At 48.9% G+C, this 15801-nt stretch overlaps 1 protein-coding gene across 5 annotated transcripts in view; it reads left to right on the forward strand.

Annotated features, from left to right (window-relative positions):
* The first annotated feature begins 1014 nt into the window (after positions 1 to 1014).
* The window catches only part of DAPK1 (death associated protein kinase 1), a 170030-nt gene continuing 155243 nt past the window's right edge, over positions 1015 to 15801 (forward strand). The window contains exons 1-2 of one of the 5 annotated variants that reach the window (XM_025984176.2): positions 1015 to 1366; positions 2680 to 2851. In XM_025984176.2, coding sequence (XP_025839961.1) covers positions 2790 to 2851 — 62 coding nt within the window. In that variant the 5' untranslated portion in view covers positions 1015 to 1366; positions 2680 to 2789. Of the gene's footprint in view, positions 1367 to 1457; positions 1581 to 1793; positions 1904 to 2223; positions 2381 to 2426; positions 2545 to 2679; positions 2852 to 15801 lie in introns of those variants that run through there. The other 4 variants (XM_072763568.1, XM_072763546.1, XM_072763559.1 and 1 more) reach the window with 4 other exon arrangements.

The following is a 15801-nucleotide window of genomic DNA, read 5'->3' on the forward strand; positions in this document are numbered from 1 at the left end:
CACTTGTGTGCTCTCTTTCTGTCTAAAATAAATAAAACTTAAAAAAAAAAAAAAAGAGGACAGTCTGATATAAGGTCTAAGGGGCATTCTTTTTGGGGAGAGGGGCAATAGGGCACCATCCCTACAACTGAAACTTCTGTTGACCCAAAGACAGTTTAAACCTCATTTTAGAAAATCTGGGTTATTTGAACAGTAATATAACTCTGAAATCTCAGAGGGCTCAAATAATGCCTATAATTCCAAGCAGTAAGGTAGATTTCCCTGTAGGAGCTTTTCTGTTTGGATCCCCAGGAGTCTCTATGGAGAACCACCCTTTCTGTTTCCCAGGCCCAAAGTGTTGGTGGGAACATGGGGTAAGAAGTAGAGAGTGGATGAGGAGTCTCCAGGAGATATGGGGTCTCTGTGTAGACCAGCACAGTCTTCAGAGACATAATGCAAGCCCCAACAGTAGTGTTATATTTCCTAGTACCCGCATTTTAAAAAAAGAATTTATTTATTTATTTATTTATTTATTTATTTATTTATTTATTTATGATAGACATAGACAGGGAGAGAGGCAGAGACACAGGCAGAGGGAGAAGCAGGCTCCATGCCAGGAGCCTGATGCGGGACTCGATTCTGGGACTCTAGGATCATGCCCCGGGTGAAAGGCAGGCGCTGAACCGCTAAGCCACCCAGGGATCCCCTAATACCTGCATTTTAAGAAGTAAAAGGTGAAATTAATTTTAATAATAGATTTTATTTGACTCTATATCCAAAACACCGTCATCTCAACGTGTAGTCATTATAAGAATATTTATGAGATACTTTTCATTCTTATTTCTATGCCAAGTCTTGAAATCCGACGTCCATTTCACACTTCTTGAACACTTCATTTGGGACTAGCCACATTTCAAGTCATCGATAGCCAATACCATGATGAAGAGCACACATCCACCCTTCCTTTCTGTTGCTTCATTGGTCCTCTGAGACCTCAGTCTTGTCTTTTCTGTTTACATACCTCCTCACCACTGAGATCTCTGCTCAAAACACCTATTTCGGAGAGGAAAGGCAAGTAACCCGACCCGCGCTCTCTCTCTCTCTCCCTGCCCTTCTCTATCCTGTTCTCCTGTGTTACTGTCTCCAAAGAACGGATTTCTTCTAGAACGGTCTCACTCATTTGCTTCCAGATTTCTTTCGTATCGTCTTCGGCAGAATGTAAGCTTCACGAGGGCAGGGATTTTTAAGAATCTGTCTTGGCCTCCGCGTTCTCGGCGCCGAGCACCGTGCCTGGCGCACGCCGGGTGCTTCGCCCGCATTCGCTGGGCCGAGCGATCGCCTTTTCTCCGGAACGCAGCCCAAGGGGGCAGCCGAGCGGCGCGCACAGGTGGGGCGGCCCCGCGCGCGGCTGCGCTCCCCGGCCCGGGCGGGTGTGGGTGTGTGCGCGGCGGGGCGGGGGCGTGCGCCGCGGGGTGCGCGGGCGAGCCCCGAGCGCGGAGCCCCGAGCGCGGAGCCGGGAGCGGGAGCCGGAGCGGGGCACAGGGAGCGCGGAGCGGGGAGCAGCAGGGAGGGCAGCGCCGCGCAGAGCGGGCGGCTCGGAGGTGGGTGGTGGGTGGTGGGTGGGTGGTGGGTGGGCCGCGCCGCCAGCCCGCCCGCGGGGTCCCCGTTGGCCGCCGGCCGGCCGCCCTTCGCCGGGAGGGCGGCGAGGAGCCGCGAGGCCGCTGGCGAGCTGGAGGGGGAGCGCCCGGCCGCGCCGACGCCGGGGCGGCCGCGTGGGATCCGCGCCCCGGGCGCCCCGCCCGCCCCCGCCCCCGCCCCCGCCCCCGCCCCCGCCCGCGCTCCCGCCGCCGCCCGGCTCGTGGCCCGCGCTCCCGGTCGGCCTCCGACCGCTCCAGCGGGAGCCGCGCCGCTCCCGGGCGCCCGGGTGAGTGGCCGCGCGCGCTCCCCGGCTCCGCCCGGGCCCCGCTGCCTGCTTTTGCTTTCGCGGCGGGGTTTGCCCGGGCAGCGCCCGAGGCGACCGGGAGGGCCGGGGCGGGGGCGGCGGGCCTGCGGGGCAAGGGGCAAGTGGGGCGCGTCCGGGAGGCGCCCCCAGCCCCGCGGCCCGGGGGGAACAGGTGGCGCGGGCCCGGCCGGGCGCTTTGTGTCGGGGCGCGGAGACGGGAGCGGGCGGCCGCGCCTCCCCGGCCTCCCCCTCCCTCGCCTGCTCCCCCGGGCGGCCGCTCTCGGGGTCGGCGGGGTAACGGAGCGGGAGTCGCCAGGAATGTGCCTCGGGGGACTGCGTGGGGGGGGGCGGGGGCCGGGAGCGCGGGCCGCTGCGCCGCCGCAGGCTGCAGGGGATGCTCGCGGCGGGGCGCGTTCCGCCGGGCCTGGCGGGGCTTCCTTCTCCGCGGCGCCCCCGGAGGTGGGGAGCTGGGGGGCGTGTGTGTGCCGACGGGGGCGGGGAGGCCGCTCACTTCCGGAGCCGGCTCTGGGCCGCGCCGGGCGCCTGCCCTCGGGGACGCGGACCTCGGGGTGCGGCCGTGCCGGGGCCCGCGCGCGCGGCCCTGGCGCGGGTCTGACAAAAGGGTGCGCCTCTGGGCCCGGCGGGGAGCGGTCGCGGGGAGGGTGGGCGGCGGCGCGCGGCGCCTCGCCCGGGAGGTCTCCTTCCTGTGCGGGTCGTCATTTTGTGACATTATTGTTATTGCATTGCTGTTATTTTAGAGGGCTGGAGACTGATGCATGCGGGGCCCACGGCGGCGCGGCGGCGGTGGTGATGGTGTGGGAAGCGGAGCTGAAGTGCGCCGGGCTTTGGTGAGGCGGGACGGTGTATCATGACTGTGTTCAGGCAGGAAAACGTGGATGACTACTACGACACCGGCGAGGAGCTCGGCAGGTACGCGGGGTGCCCGCAGCGCGTGCACCTGGGTCGTGGGAACGCACGATATCGGGGGCCCTGGGCGGTGAACAAGTGCAGTTGCAACCAGGCGGCTCTCCCTCTTCCTTCCAAGAGACGTGCACATTACAGAGAAAAGAGTTACTGACCCAGCGCAGCCTGGGGTCCAGAAATAAACCGCCACCTAATCCACCTAAGGGGCTGTGGTCCAAGGGGCTGTGATGGAGAGGCAGTTTCAGTGTTGCATGATGATGGTGCAAAGTATTATTATTGATCAAGACTCCTGGACGGCAACAGATTTAATTGTCTGTAGTGATTCTTGTCAGCTTTGGCCCTTCTAAGGTGAGGCAAAAGCTAAGATGTATTTTCATGGGGGTGGGGGAGGGGGGATTAGAGCTTCTATGTGATTTAAACACAGTGCAAACTAATCAGTGGGCTTTTAAAATCTTAATGCTCTCCTGAATTTTCAGAGTCATAGGAGCAAGTACTGGTAGATCATATATGGCGACTTGCCAGATGTTGGTGTTGGGTTTGGATTCTGAAACTTCCTCCAACCAGGAATTTAATAACCCATTTGGTGTTAGTGGTTGCTTTGGTTTTGTTCACAATGTTAAATTTTTGGCAAATGATTGGGAGTCCTATGTGGCTGTCTGGATTCAGAGCTTACTTCCATTGCTGAGGGAGCCGTGACTCTGAGGGCAAAGTTGTTCAGTTTCTAGGTGAACAAAGAATGATTATCTTGAGATGTCTCAGGGCTGGCTCAGTTTCCTCTTGACTGGGTGTTTGACAGATTGTGTTGAGCTCTGATCTAAGTAGCACAAAGCCCAGTTTTCACACTTAAATTTAAATTCAACATGACAATTTGATTGTAGTGGGTTTGTGTTCAGTGAAGGATCTTGAAACAAAGTATATATTTACTTACACTTGTATCAAAATATGTATTTTTCCGTACACACCTGATGTCCTGATCCTAAGCTTTTTCTTTATTACAAGGAAATTCAAAAACACTCCTATCCTAAACTACCTAATGAGTGTGGAGCTTAACTAAAATTTTTTTACAAGTTCAAGTAAGAGTCGGGAATAAAAGCAATTTTAAAAAGGTTTTTGTAACGGTATTTCTCTATGTGTTTTGTATCAACTCAGGACATCACTTAGGAGAACCTGCACTTAGGAGGAGCTTATGATACACTGGAGATTTACTGAGTGCATAAAAAGAAAGGCCCTCAAAAATCGTATTTCATGGATATGTTTAAGATTAAGGTTTAAGGGTATGTGGTTGAAGTACTTGGTTTAACTAGAATTAAATCACTTTACTCCTTTGATTTTCAGCAAGATGAGTGGTATATGGAGTTTTCCTACTGGGAAAAAAAAAGTGGAAGAATATATTTTAATTTCATTTGTGTAATGTGGCCTGATTATATAAATTCTGTAAGAAGGAGCTATTAAAGTTAGGTGAGCTGATTGTTTTCTGGATTAAGTATATGACTCTTATTTTCAGTTAGATCTTTTGGTAGAATTCTGTGTTTTGTGAAAGACAAAAAATGATGCCTCCCTGAGGCTGGTGGGGGAGTTTGTGATCTTTATTTCGTGGGCGAGATGACAAGCCCTCTGCCTCTGAGCTGGGAGTGGCTTGCTCGATTGTCAGTACATTTCGCTTTGATTCTTGTTCAGAATCAGTTTCTGTATAACTCTCTCCTTACTGTGCAAGATTAATTGACACCTCGTTTATGGACTAATTTGTGTGACCTATGGATTTGAAAGAAGGGTTCTGAAAAAGTGGGATTTGGGTTTTTTAAAAATTTTTTATTTATTTATGATAGTCACAGAGAGAGAGAGAGAGAGAGAGAGAGAGAGGCAGAGACACAGGCAGAGGGAGAAGCAGGCTCCATGCACCGGGAGCCCGACGTGGGATTTGATCCCCGGTCTCCAGGATCGCGCCCTGGGCCAAAGGCAGGTGCTAAACCACTGCGCCACCCAGGGATCCCCGGATTTGGGGTTTTTTAAAAGAAATTATATATGCCCATCCATCTGATAGAGCTGCTTTTGCTTTGCCTAAAAATGGGGAAAAGGTTGATTTTAGGGGGAAGTTTTTTTTCCAAGCCCTGTGATTTTTACATCTGCCTTGGATGTAGCCACTTCCTGAAAACAAGTCCTGACCTAAGATAGATACGAAGGAAGGAGGCTGCTTCATGTGTCCCAGAAATGGAAATGGGCAGATATTTAGCACAAATGCAAGGCCCTTCCAAGCAGTAAGTTATACAGAGATCAGATTTACATTCACCACTTGATCTGGATGTTTTTAGGAGTCATCTAAATAATAGATACTCTTTCTTTTAACTTATGTATATGCTGAGACCGGGTTCATAGCCAGAGGAGGGAAGATGGGGCAACTCAGTATTATCATTATTATTATTTATTATTATTATTATTTTACTTTTAGGAAAACCAAGAGAGTGTGTATGTGTGAATGAGTGTCTGTGTGTGTCTTTGTGTCTATGTGTGATAGCGTGTGTCTGAACGGACTGCCCAGGACTGCTGTAAAAGCTCTCTGTTCCTGTAAAAACTTTATAAAAGATTCTGATTATTGCAGTAGTGATCCAGCAGAAAGCCCACTGGACAGATAGCCTGGTTCAAACTCCAGCTCTGCAACTTTCTAATCACCTTGAATAAGTCACTCACCCTTTCCGACTGACCCTGAGGATCTTCATTTTTAGTGAGAGGCTTAGAGGTACCTGGCTGGCTCAGGAAACCTCTTGTTCTTGGGGTCACGAGTTCAAGCCCCATGTTGGGTGTAGAGATTACTTAACTAAATGAATAAATGAAAACTTAAGAAAAAGTAAAAAAAAAAAATAAAGTGAGAGGCTTAAAGCTTATGTCATGGCTGTTGTGAAAATCACATATCTAACCCATGTAAAAGTATTTTAATCAGCAGTGAAGAGTTAAACCAATGCAGATATTATCTGCAGGACTGGCCAAGATGTGTGGGTGTTGCAGGCAGGCTAATTACTTGGCCTGCAAGTCAATTTTTGTTCAGGTGTCTGTTTACCAGTTTTGGGAGCGGAGGCCTCCTGGGTAAAGCGTCATACCTGGGGGAGACACATTGGTGTTGCCCTTGGCCTCCCCACTCTGAGTCTGAATAGAGCCACTTGGAGGAAACAAGTTCCTGGAGTGAACAGGCCCCCCATCCTTAGGAGACTGTGTGGTGGTGACCTTATGTGTTGCCTCCGGGAGGCCCTTCCGGGTGTTACTCTCTGTCTCAGGAGGTGGAACAAAGCAGTGCTTCCATCTCATGGAATGGGATCTGGGAGGAGTTCTTATGAATGCAGATTTCTCTGCCTGCATTATAGCTGGGTGTTGTTAATGCCCCGGGTGTTTGAGCTGCTCTGGACAGCTGGCACTTGGGAGGCTGCAGTCTGGCTTGTCCCACAGTTGGGCTCCCATTACACGGTTGGCGGTAGTGCAGCCTAATCTGTGAGCCTTCTAGACATCTCTCTGAGCACCACGTTCCTGGATACCTGGCCATCATTCCTCTCCCGCTGGCTGGCCTGACATGATCTTCACACCCAGGTCCTGCCTCCTGAAGAAATCCCTCCACGGTGATGTCTACCCTAGACTTGCTGTCTTAAAGCACTGTCCTGTGTGGGCACGTGAGTCCAGACTGCATCGTGCCATGCTGTGTCCTTGCTCTGTGTTGGCATTATTCTCACATTGCTTCTTGCAGCCAGCTTGGAGTTCCTCTGGTGAGCTCTGTGGTCTTTTCTCTCTGGGCATGCAAGGTGCTGTGTAACACCAGGCGAAAGTTTGGTCATTGCCTGGACTAGCGAGTGCAGGTTGGCAGGTGCAATACTGGGACCAGAACGGAGACTTAAGACATAAATGATGACATGGATGCTGATGCTGATAGGGAGGCAATGCACGGTGAAACAGACTCAGTACACTCATTTGGAAAGTGGGGAGACACCTACCTTTTTAGGGTATTGTGGGAATGAGAGACTGGGACTGTAAACACCTGACACATTGTTGCTGCCTGAGGTATTGTTTTAATAACCTATTGTCCCCATCCCAATGTTTACCATATGGTAGAGTCATTGCTTATTTGATTATGTGCTTTCCTCACAGGTTGTCACAGGGTTGCGATCTTGGACTTGCTCATCAGTTTGTATCTCTAAAGCCTAATTAGATCCATGTCAGTAGGGCCTCAAGAAATGCTTGCTGATCGTATGAATAGATGGATATACGTAAACACCACACACACACACACACACACACACACACACATGCATGTACATACAGGTGGCCCTCAATCTGTGATGACCCCAGTGGAAGTTAACATAGGATATTACAGACTGCAGCTCATAAAAATAAAAGCTGTTTTTCCTTTTGTGTTCTTGGCGACAGAACAGTAATACACACAGCAGCGAAAATTTCCAAGCAGAAGATCCGCTTTGAGCAAAACAAAGTGGAACATAGATAGTTTACATCAGTTGTAGTAAGGCTCTGTCCTAACCCCCAGGAGTCAGAGTACATCTTTCATTTAGTTTACTGTGGACCACAGGGTGGGTCCTAAGAATTATGGTAGTCCTGCATGGATGGAAGCAGGAAAGACTTGGTGTGTTTTCTCTTTGGAAGTGGGAATCACAGGCCCACTTGGTTGACCAGTGAGATCATCCTCTAGGACTTAGCCAAATGTGTTTTTTGTTTTGCATCTCTGCTTCCACATACCCTCAGATGTTTCCTCTGATAGGAGACGCTGCAAAGTTTTAAGAGAGATAAAGTTCATATGTATTTATTAAAGGTAATGTTCAGTGATTTTTTTTTACTAAAGAATAGTTGACACAATGTTACATTAATTTCGAGTGAACAACAGATTGAGAACCCTGTGTTATAGCTGCTCCCTCACTCGCTCTACAAAACTATGATACCATTGCCAACTGTATTTTGTGTTCAGTGATTTTGAATTCTGTGCATTTTAGGAAGGTTTCATAATGGTCTTCCAGGGTGTGAAGGGAGGGCACAGTGATGGTGGTGAGTGGCAGTTTGGCTGGATGCTTCCTTGCCAGCACTGAGAAGGCATCTCTGGACCACTTTGGCAGGCCTGCTTTCAGTTCGGTGGGGTCAGAAACATAGGGGGTTGAGGTTTTATTGATGGGGGGCCAAGAAGCATTGAAGCTTCCCTCTTCCCTCTATATCCTGCTGCCCTAAGCCTATACTTTACTCAGCCACTTGGGAACCCAGGCCCCATGACATTGGCTGCCCCTGCAAAGCCATGGAAAACACACCGTAGGCTTACAGAGATGGCTGCTCAAATTAATTTCAGTCATTACCTATGAGGGTTATGTCAGGAGAGATGACAGTGTCAACATGTCCTCTTACCTCCTAACAAAGATGTGGCCTTTTAAAGGCAAAGACCATATCCTCCCTAGTGGAGCAGGGCATCTGGGTGGAGAGACACGAATGTGGATACCCCTGGAGGTGTATGGTGGGGGGAGGCCTGAGCCCTGTGAATTACAAGGTCAATTACATGGTCTGACCTCTTCAAAGACCCTCTGTCTCCTGCAGGGAAATGTGTTGTGAACTTTCACCCTCAATTCTAGCCAGCTGCTCTGTGTACCTAGGTTAACCAGGCGTTTTGTATAAATGCAATAAAACATGAATTTAGTAGAAACTTATTACTGATCATGAGGCAAAGAAGCTGCTTACTGGTGGAGAGGTGCTTGCCTTGGTGAAGGGCAGCCAAAGGCCCCTCGGCACCCAGAACTGGAAGAAGCTGGAGAGATCAGTGGGTCCTTCCTTCTCATTTCATCTAGTCGGTGCTTAGACAGGTCAGGTGTCTCAAGCAGCTAGTAGTAAGTAGCAGGAGGTGGACCCCAAACCTTGGCCAGGCCTGCTTCGAATGTTCTTTACAATAGTTAGGATTTGGCAATTTTTCTTTTTCAGAAGCTAGAGGACGCTGATATTTAGGGGAGGTGATTTGGGCAGCCAGCTAATGCCAGTCCATTTTAAGATCTGCCCCGGAGGGTGGTGAGGAACAGCTAGGGGTCCCTTCACTGAAGCTTTTATTCTGCCTGAAGCCAGAGGCTTACTCTGAGCTCCGGACTCTCCTGGGCATGTTCCTGCATGCAGAAACTTCTTTCCTTTTCCCAGTGGCTCGTGCCCCATGGTTGTGAATGATGTTAGTGTGTGGCACAGTTTGACCCAACTACCAAAGTTAATAGTTCAGCTTTTTAGAAAGTTCACAGGACACTCTTATTATTATTTAACCTTTGAGTAATGTAGTGTATACGAGTCATGGCTCTGCCCGGTGGGCCATCCCCTCAATAATACGCGGTTTCTTATTTCATTAAGTGGCACTAGTCTGTCTGCTTTAGAGCAGCTGTGTGATTGAGGCTTTATGTGGAAGGTAATACTTAATTGTTTACCTTTAGTTTATTGAGGTAAATTATCACAACCAGAAAGCATCATCTCTCAGCCTTGAAAGAGATGATATGACAGTATAATTAATTATAGTAACTTCAATTTATCACTTTGTTAACATTCTAAATGAATTCCTTTAAATGTGCAGTTAGGAGAGAGGAGGAAAAAGAATTGCCATTCGGTTTTTCTACAATGTCTAACTAAATGAGACGAGAACACTTGGGTCTGACTAATAAGTCTTTCCTAGGTGAACCAAAAAGTGCTGTAGCCCTCTCTAGGTTTACCTTTTACAACGAAAACATCTAAAACCTAACATGGTTTGTGTCTTATTTTCAATCCCTGTCCAAAACCAAACCAAACCAAACCAGTCATGTGCTAGTAACGAGTCTCTGGCAGTAGGTTGACCAGTGTCATCCTTGGTGACTCTGGTTGATCACTTCTCTTTTAGGTGACGTTATAAGCTAGTGTGGCTTTCCGGATCACACTGTGGTCACTTAAACATAACACTGCCTCTGCCTGAGAAGTGACCATGGATCTTACCTCTCTGTCCTCCGACATTTCCAGTGTGAGCTTGAGGGACTTTATTCAGTAACATAATGTATATTCAGAGGTGTCAGGAGAGGAGGTGGGGTGGATATGCTTGATTTTTTTTTTTTCTGTTTATAAACATGTTCAACTTTGGATAAGGAACATAACGTGTGAGCAAGTGAATGCCAGGAGCTGCTCATCTCTGCTGTTTGAAAAGTTTATATTGATGGTGCTTATGTTCATAAGCCTGGTGGTTTTCGGCTGGGAAATTTGGTGGTGAATGTGGCCTCTCTTTTGGGATACACTTTCTGTCAAAGCTACCTAATTATTCTTATTTAGATCTAATGGGATGAATGAGGCTGGTTTATCTCAACTACAGTGAATATTGTGAGGTGCTCGCCAGCAAGGAATGAGCTAATTTCCATTCTTTCCCGTTGCTCACTAGTTCTTTCTGCAGCTTGCCATTTCCTGCCTTTGAAGCCATGCACACTTGACCTTTGTAACTGAAAAAGGGGTTTTGAGACCTTACTTCAATCTTCCATGCTCCCTTTTGAGGCCCTCGAGGATAGAGTTTTCCAGTTGAAAAATAAACGTAGGGAAAATCATCACTGCCCCTTTTTCCAATCTATCATGGAAAGAATTGGCTTTTCCTCTGAGCTGCACGTCTGTCTGTGGCCAGGCTGTGTGTGTGCACAAGGTAAGGTGACTTAGGTGAGGTTTGGAACAGCAGCAGAAGGATCTGTGGGGACAGAGACGGAGTGGTTGGGGGTGGGAGAGACCAGTAGTTGGAGCCGACAAGTCCTCAGCTTCCCGCCCTCCTTTGACAGGTTGCTTTGCCTCCTCTGTGCAGAGCTCCATGTTTCTCTTTCTCTCTTTTGCCATCTGTGGTTACTGGGTAAGCAGCGTGTGTGTCTCTGGGAAAGTGATGGAAAAGGCCACAACCCTTCGAGTGTAGTTTTTAATAGGCTGAGAGTTGCAAGCTGCTTCACTTTACCACCACCACCAACCACCACCAACAGGCTCAGCTAGGTAGTGCAGGTACACGGGCCCTGTTGAGAATAGACTTCTACCAGCTGACTGCCAATGTCGGAGATGCTGAATCGCACAGGTTACACAGAGGAGCTGTCTGTAGAAATTTGGTAAGCAAGACCCAAAACAAAAGCGCTGAGAAGTCACTTGCTGCCCTACAGATACCACTTTATTGGTGCGTAACTCAGTATAATTGAAAGCAGAGCCTGCTCAGGGTTTCTGCCGGCCACCTGGGATGTGCATGTGCAACATCGTCTCTCTAAATATTGTCTTTGCCACTCAGAGTGTCTGGGATCACCATGCGAACCGCGATGGTGGAGCCAGGAACGTCTACTGAGTTTGTCCTCTGGGGTCGCGTCTGGATGGTCACGAGGGTGCGCCCTGCACCCTGCAGGGTGTGAGGCCCCGCTCCTGCCCGCCCACCGCCCCCGAGGCCATGCTCACTTGAGGCACTTCTCTCCTTTTTGCTCACCTGTCATCCCTCTGGCTGGTAGCCTATAAAGTGACCGCTTGGGATCCTCTTCTTGGCGTTTCTTTGCCCTGTAATTCAAACGAGCTTCGGGATAGCTGGGAGATGGAGATGCACACCGCTTTCCCACGTAGCAGCGATGAGGCCTGGCTCTGAGCACCATCATATATTTTCCCTCACGTAGAGCTTCCGGCAGCTGATTCAGGGGCTTGGGAGAGGAAGTGATTTAGTACAAGTGGAATATTTTTTCCAGGATGAAGTTTTATCAGGCCGCTCTCTCCCCGCCCCTCCTTTGGCACAGAGGCAGCAGGGCTTGGCAGATAGAGTGGTGCATGGGCAAGCAAGCCCCGGGGTGGTGTGCGTGGAAGCACGACGTGCCCTGGTTTCACTAGATGTGATTCGGGTATGGAATGAGTATGTCCTGTTTTCTGGATATTGCTAATGAGTGGGGACCACCCTCTTAGGTCTCATCTTCAGAAGCAATGTTCTCTCTTTGATGAAGACAGTTTTTAAAAATTATCTATATTAGAGAGAAGTCGTAACCTGGAGAAAATAGGAAGTGATCGGAAATGGGTAAATAGGAAGTGACCCGGCCCTTCTCATTCCACGCCTTCTGTGGAGCAGGTCCCTGGCTATTCCACCAGTAAGGCTGCCTCTCTTAGTTTTTGTGTTCCTTAACAATTTGGAATGAAGAAGTGGCCACTTTGTGTACTTTTGCAGTTGGCTTATGCACATGATTCGTGGGTCTCCCTATAGACTGTGCCTTTCCTGAGAGTAGAGAACACAGCTTCGTGTGTCTCTTCCATTGGGTGGGATTAAGCTTAACACACGGTAGGCCTTGTTTATTTCCCTTGGGAAGGTACATGTGCAGAAATTAGATTATGGTTCAGAGCTTCGGACCCGGAGCCCTGATTCTACAATACACTAGCTATTACCTTGAGAAACTCACTTAATTTTTGTGAGACTCACTTTTTTTCACCCGTTAAATGGGGATATGATCATACCTATCCCACATGTTGGTTGTGAGGTTGTATAGAATGTGTGTGAAGTACTTGGTCCAGTACCAGGCACACAGTAAACTCTTGAGAAATGGTGGCTGGTTAAGATGGAGAGAGTGAGAGGGAAAACGAGGCGGGGGGTGGGGGGGGGACACTGTCTAACACACTTCTTAATTTATGTGACAGAACCCTACCTTGCCTGCACTCATTCCTCCTCTCCCTGCTCAGGTTCCGGCCTGGACATCTAGGACATTCCATCCTTCCATTCTTACCCCTTCTCTTCTCCTTTCATCTCTATCTTTGGCTGGGCTCATTCTGCTGAGTTCGACTTTGTTCATCTGCTCCGTCCTTGTAGGTGTGCGTGTCTCCCCATGCTGGTGGGCACCGACTCAGGCCTGGGTCCATGGGCTGGACTCCCTCAGTGAGTCTGCCTCATGGTGTGGTAGATGGTCTTCGAGGTCCTGAGAAACAAGTTAGGAATTTAGTTGTGTATTCAAAAGTAGGTTGGGATGCCTGGGTGGCTCAGTGGTTGAGCGCCCGCCTTCGGCCCAGGGTGTGATCCTGGAGTCCCAGGATCGAGTCCCACATCGGGCTCCCTGCATGGAGCCTGTTTCTCCCTCTGCCTATGTCTCTGCCTCTCCCTCTTTCTCTTTCTCCGTGTGTGTGTGTGTGTGTGTGTGTGTGTGTGTGTGGTGAATAAACAAAATCTTAAAAACAAAACAAAACAAAAGTAGGCTGCTGCGGATAAGATGCCATCTTGAAAGTCCATCCAGGGGCACCTGGGTGGCTCAGTCAGTTAAGCATCTGCCTTGGCTCAGGTCATGATCCCAGGGTCCTGCCATCAAGCCCTGTGTTGGGCTTCTTGCTCAGCGGGGAGTCTGCCTCTCCTTACCACTGTACTTCTCCCCTCCCCCTGCTGGTGCTATCCCTCTCTCTCTCTTGAATAAATAAATAAAATCTTGAAAGAAAGAAAGAAAAGAAAGAAAGAAACAAAGAAAAAAAGAAAAAGAAAGAAAAGAAAGAAAGAAGTCTACCTAGATGCCAAGGAGAGAGGGAGGGGGAAGCTTTTGTTAAGGAGGGTCTATTAAGATGGGAAGAGATGTGCCCAGGGCAGTCAGGGCTACTGCACAACAACCAGGCATCCCCTGCTCAGGGCTGCTCCGAGGACCAGCCCTCCTGGCTTCATTGGGCTCCCCGGACACGTCAGCATGCAGATTCAGCTTTCGTGTGGGTTTCCTTTAGTTCCTGAAAAGCCTATTTCATTTTTCTAGCTGCTTTTTAAGTTACAAATTATCTTAAGCATCCAGACAAGACCCTGGGAATTTGATCAGAGACACAGACCACTGATTTTTGCCTCAGATCTTTATGGGAAAAGTGGTCTGAAATGAGCCTGCAAGCCCCTGAGCTCCTGACCAAGATGAGCTTGCTGCAGAGCACAAGACCTCTGGCGGGTCCGAGCCTCCATTCAGCTCTGACACGTCCTGATTTAAGATGTGAAAATGAGTGTTTGGTCAAGCCCACATGGCCTGTGCCAAGAAAAGCCTATTAGGTTGGTGGCTGAAAGACTGAATTGTTAGGACTTTACTTAATGGCCAGGAGGCCCTGCCAGCTGCTGTGAGTGAGTGCCCACTTACATGTTTGAGTGCCCATCCTCGTTCCCCTGGGCCGGGGTCTCGTTGGTGCAGAGAACATGGCTGTGGCATGAGAGGTCTCTTTAGAAGGACACTTCCTAATTCTTCAGGCCCACTGATGGATAGCTTGAGTTCATAGAAGTGACATTAGATGCTCACAGATTTGAAAAGGAAAATGATTGGAAGCTAGAAGGTGAGTTCAGGTGAAATATCTCCTCCTCCGCAAGGAGTGGCACAGCTAACTGTCAACAGGCACCGTACACAGACCGTTAAACACTACTTTCATGGGAGCCATACCATCTGGTTGTCACCTATTCCTTTGTCCAGGGCTGGTTGGACATGTAATGACCCAGCACCGGATGAGGTGTTTGGCAGGACCCTTTATCTCAACACGTTTTTCTTTTCTTTTCTTTTCTTTTCTTTTCTTTTCTTTTCTTTTCTTTTCTTTTCTTTTCTTTTCTTTTCTTTTCTTTTCTTTTTTTTCTTTTCTTTTCTTTCTTTTCTTTTCTTTTTTTCTTTTCTTTTCTTTCTTTTCTTTTCTTTTCTTTCTTTTCTTTTCTTTTTTTCTTCTTTTCTTTTCTTTTTTCTTTTTTTTCTTTTCTTCTTTCTTTCTTTCTTTCTTTCTTTCTTTCTTTCTTTCTTTCAGATTTTATTTATTTATTCATGACAGAGAGAATGAGAGAGGCAGAGACACAGGCAGAGGGAGAGGGAGAGAAGCAGGCTCCATGCAGGGAGCCCAACGCAGGACCCGATCCCGGATCTCCAGGATCACACCCCAAGCCGAAGGTGGTGCCAAACCGCTGAGCCACTGGGGCTGCACTCAAACACATTTCTTTTTTTTTTTCTGAAACACATTTCTAACCACGTGTGGTAGACAGACTTTATACAGCCAATGAAAATTGAAAACTCAAGAAGGGAGAGAAACCAAGGATGGAAACCTGTTTCTGGAGTTTGGGCAGGGAGAAGTTGCTCTGACCTAGAGGGGTCATTGATTTTTTTTCATTCATTTATTCAGATTCTTGTGGGGATATAAAAATGTAAGCAGGTGGGTGCCTGAGTGGATATGTGTGTGTGTCTCTATCCATATGTTCCCCTGGAAGAAAGTGGAAATCGGAAGTGAAGCAGGAGACGAGGAAACAGATTTACTGGGAACTCATCTAGACCAGGGGCTGGATGTAGATGTTGTTCTCCACATTTTACAGATCAGAAAACTGAGGTTCATAAAGACATCGGTGTTGGCTGGTGTATATAGAATGGCAGAGGCGACTGTTGGATACCCAGACTGCTAACCCGCGTCTGGAAATTGGGCTGTGGGATGTGCAGCTCACTTTGTGTCCTGTTCCTTGGTCACTGTCTCGGAAGGGATGCTTAAAGAACTTGACAACATCCAGTGTAGCACCAGCTCCTTTGATGTGTTCAGTGCAGGTTTCTTTTGTTCCTTCTGCACCTGGCATGTCTCAGCTTCGGCAGTAATGACAGTTTGGTGGGGTGCTGGGTGGGGGGTGCCGTCTGGTACGTGGTGGGATGTTTAGCAGTATCCCTCACCTCTGCCCACTGGATGCCAGCAGCACCCTCCATCCCCCAACCTGTGACAACCAGAAATGTCTGCAGACATTGTTAGATGTCTGCTGAGGGCCGCCCTCCTCCCCACTGCCCATTGAGAATGACTGGGCTCCCGCATCAAATCAAGACAGGGAAGTGCTGAGTAACAGGCCTGAGGGCTGGAACTGGTGGTTGGCAAACAGGATCCTGCACCCAGTGGGCAAAGAAGACATCCTTGAAGGAAGCTCTTGAAATTAGTGTTCTGAGTTGGGGAATGAATAGAGCGGGTGGCCAGGTGGCTTGATCAGGGGGTCTGGGGCAGATGCTGTCTGACATCCT

This window comes from Vulpes vulpes, chromosome 1 (assembly GCF_048418805.1).
Source record: "Vulpes vulpes isolate BD-2025 chromosome 1, VulVul3, whole genome shotgun sequence".
Taxonomy (NCBI): domain Eukaryota; kingdom Metazoa; phylum Chordata; class Mammalia; order Carnivora; family Canidae; genus Vulpes; species Vulpes vulpes.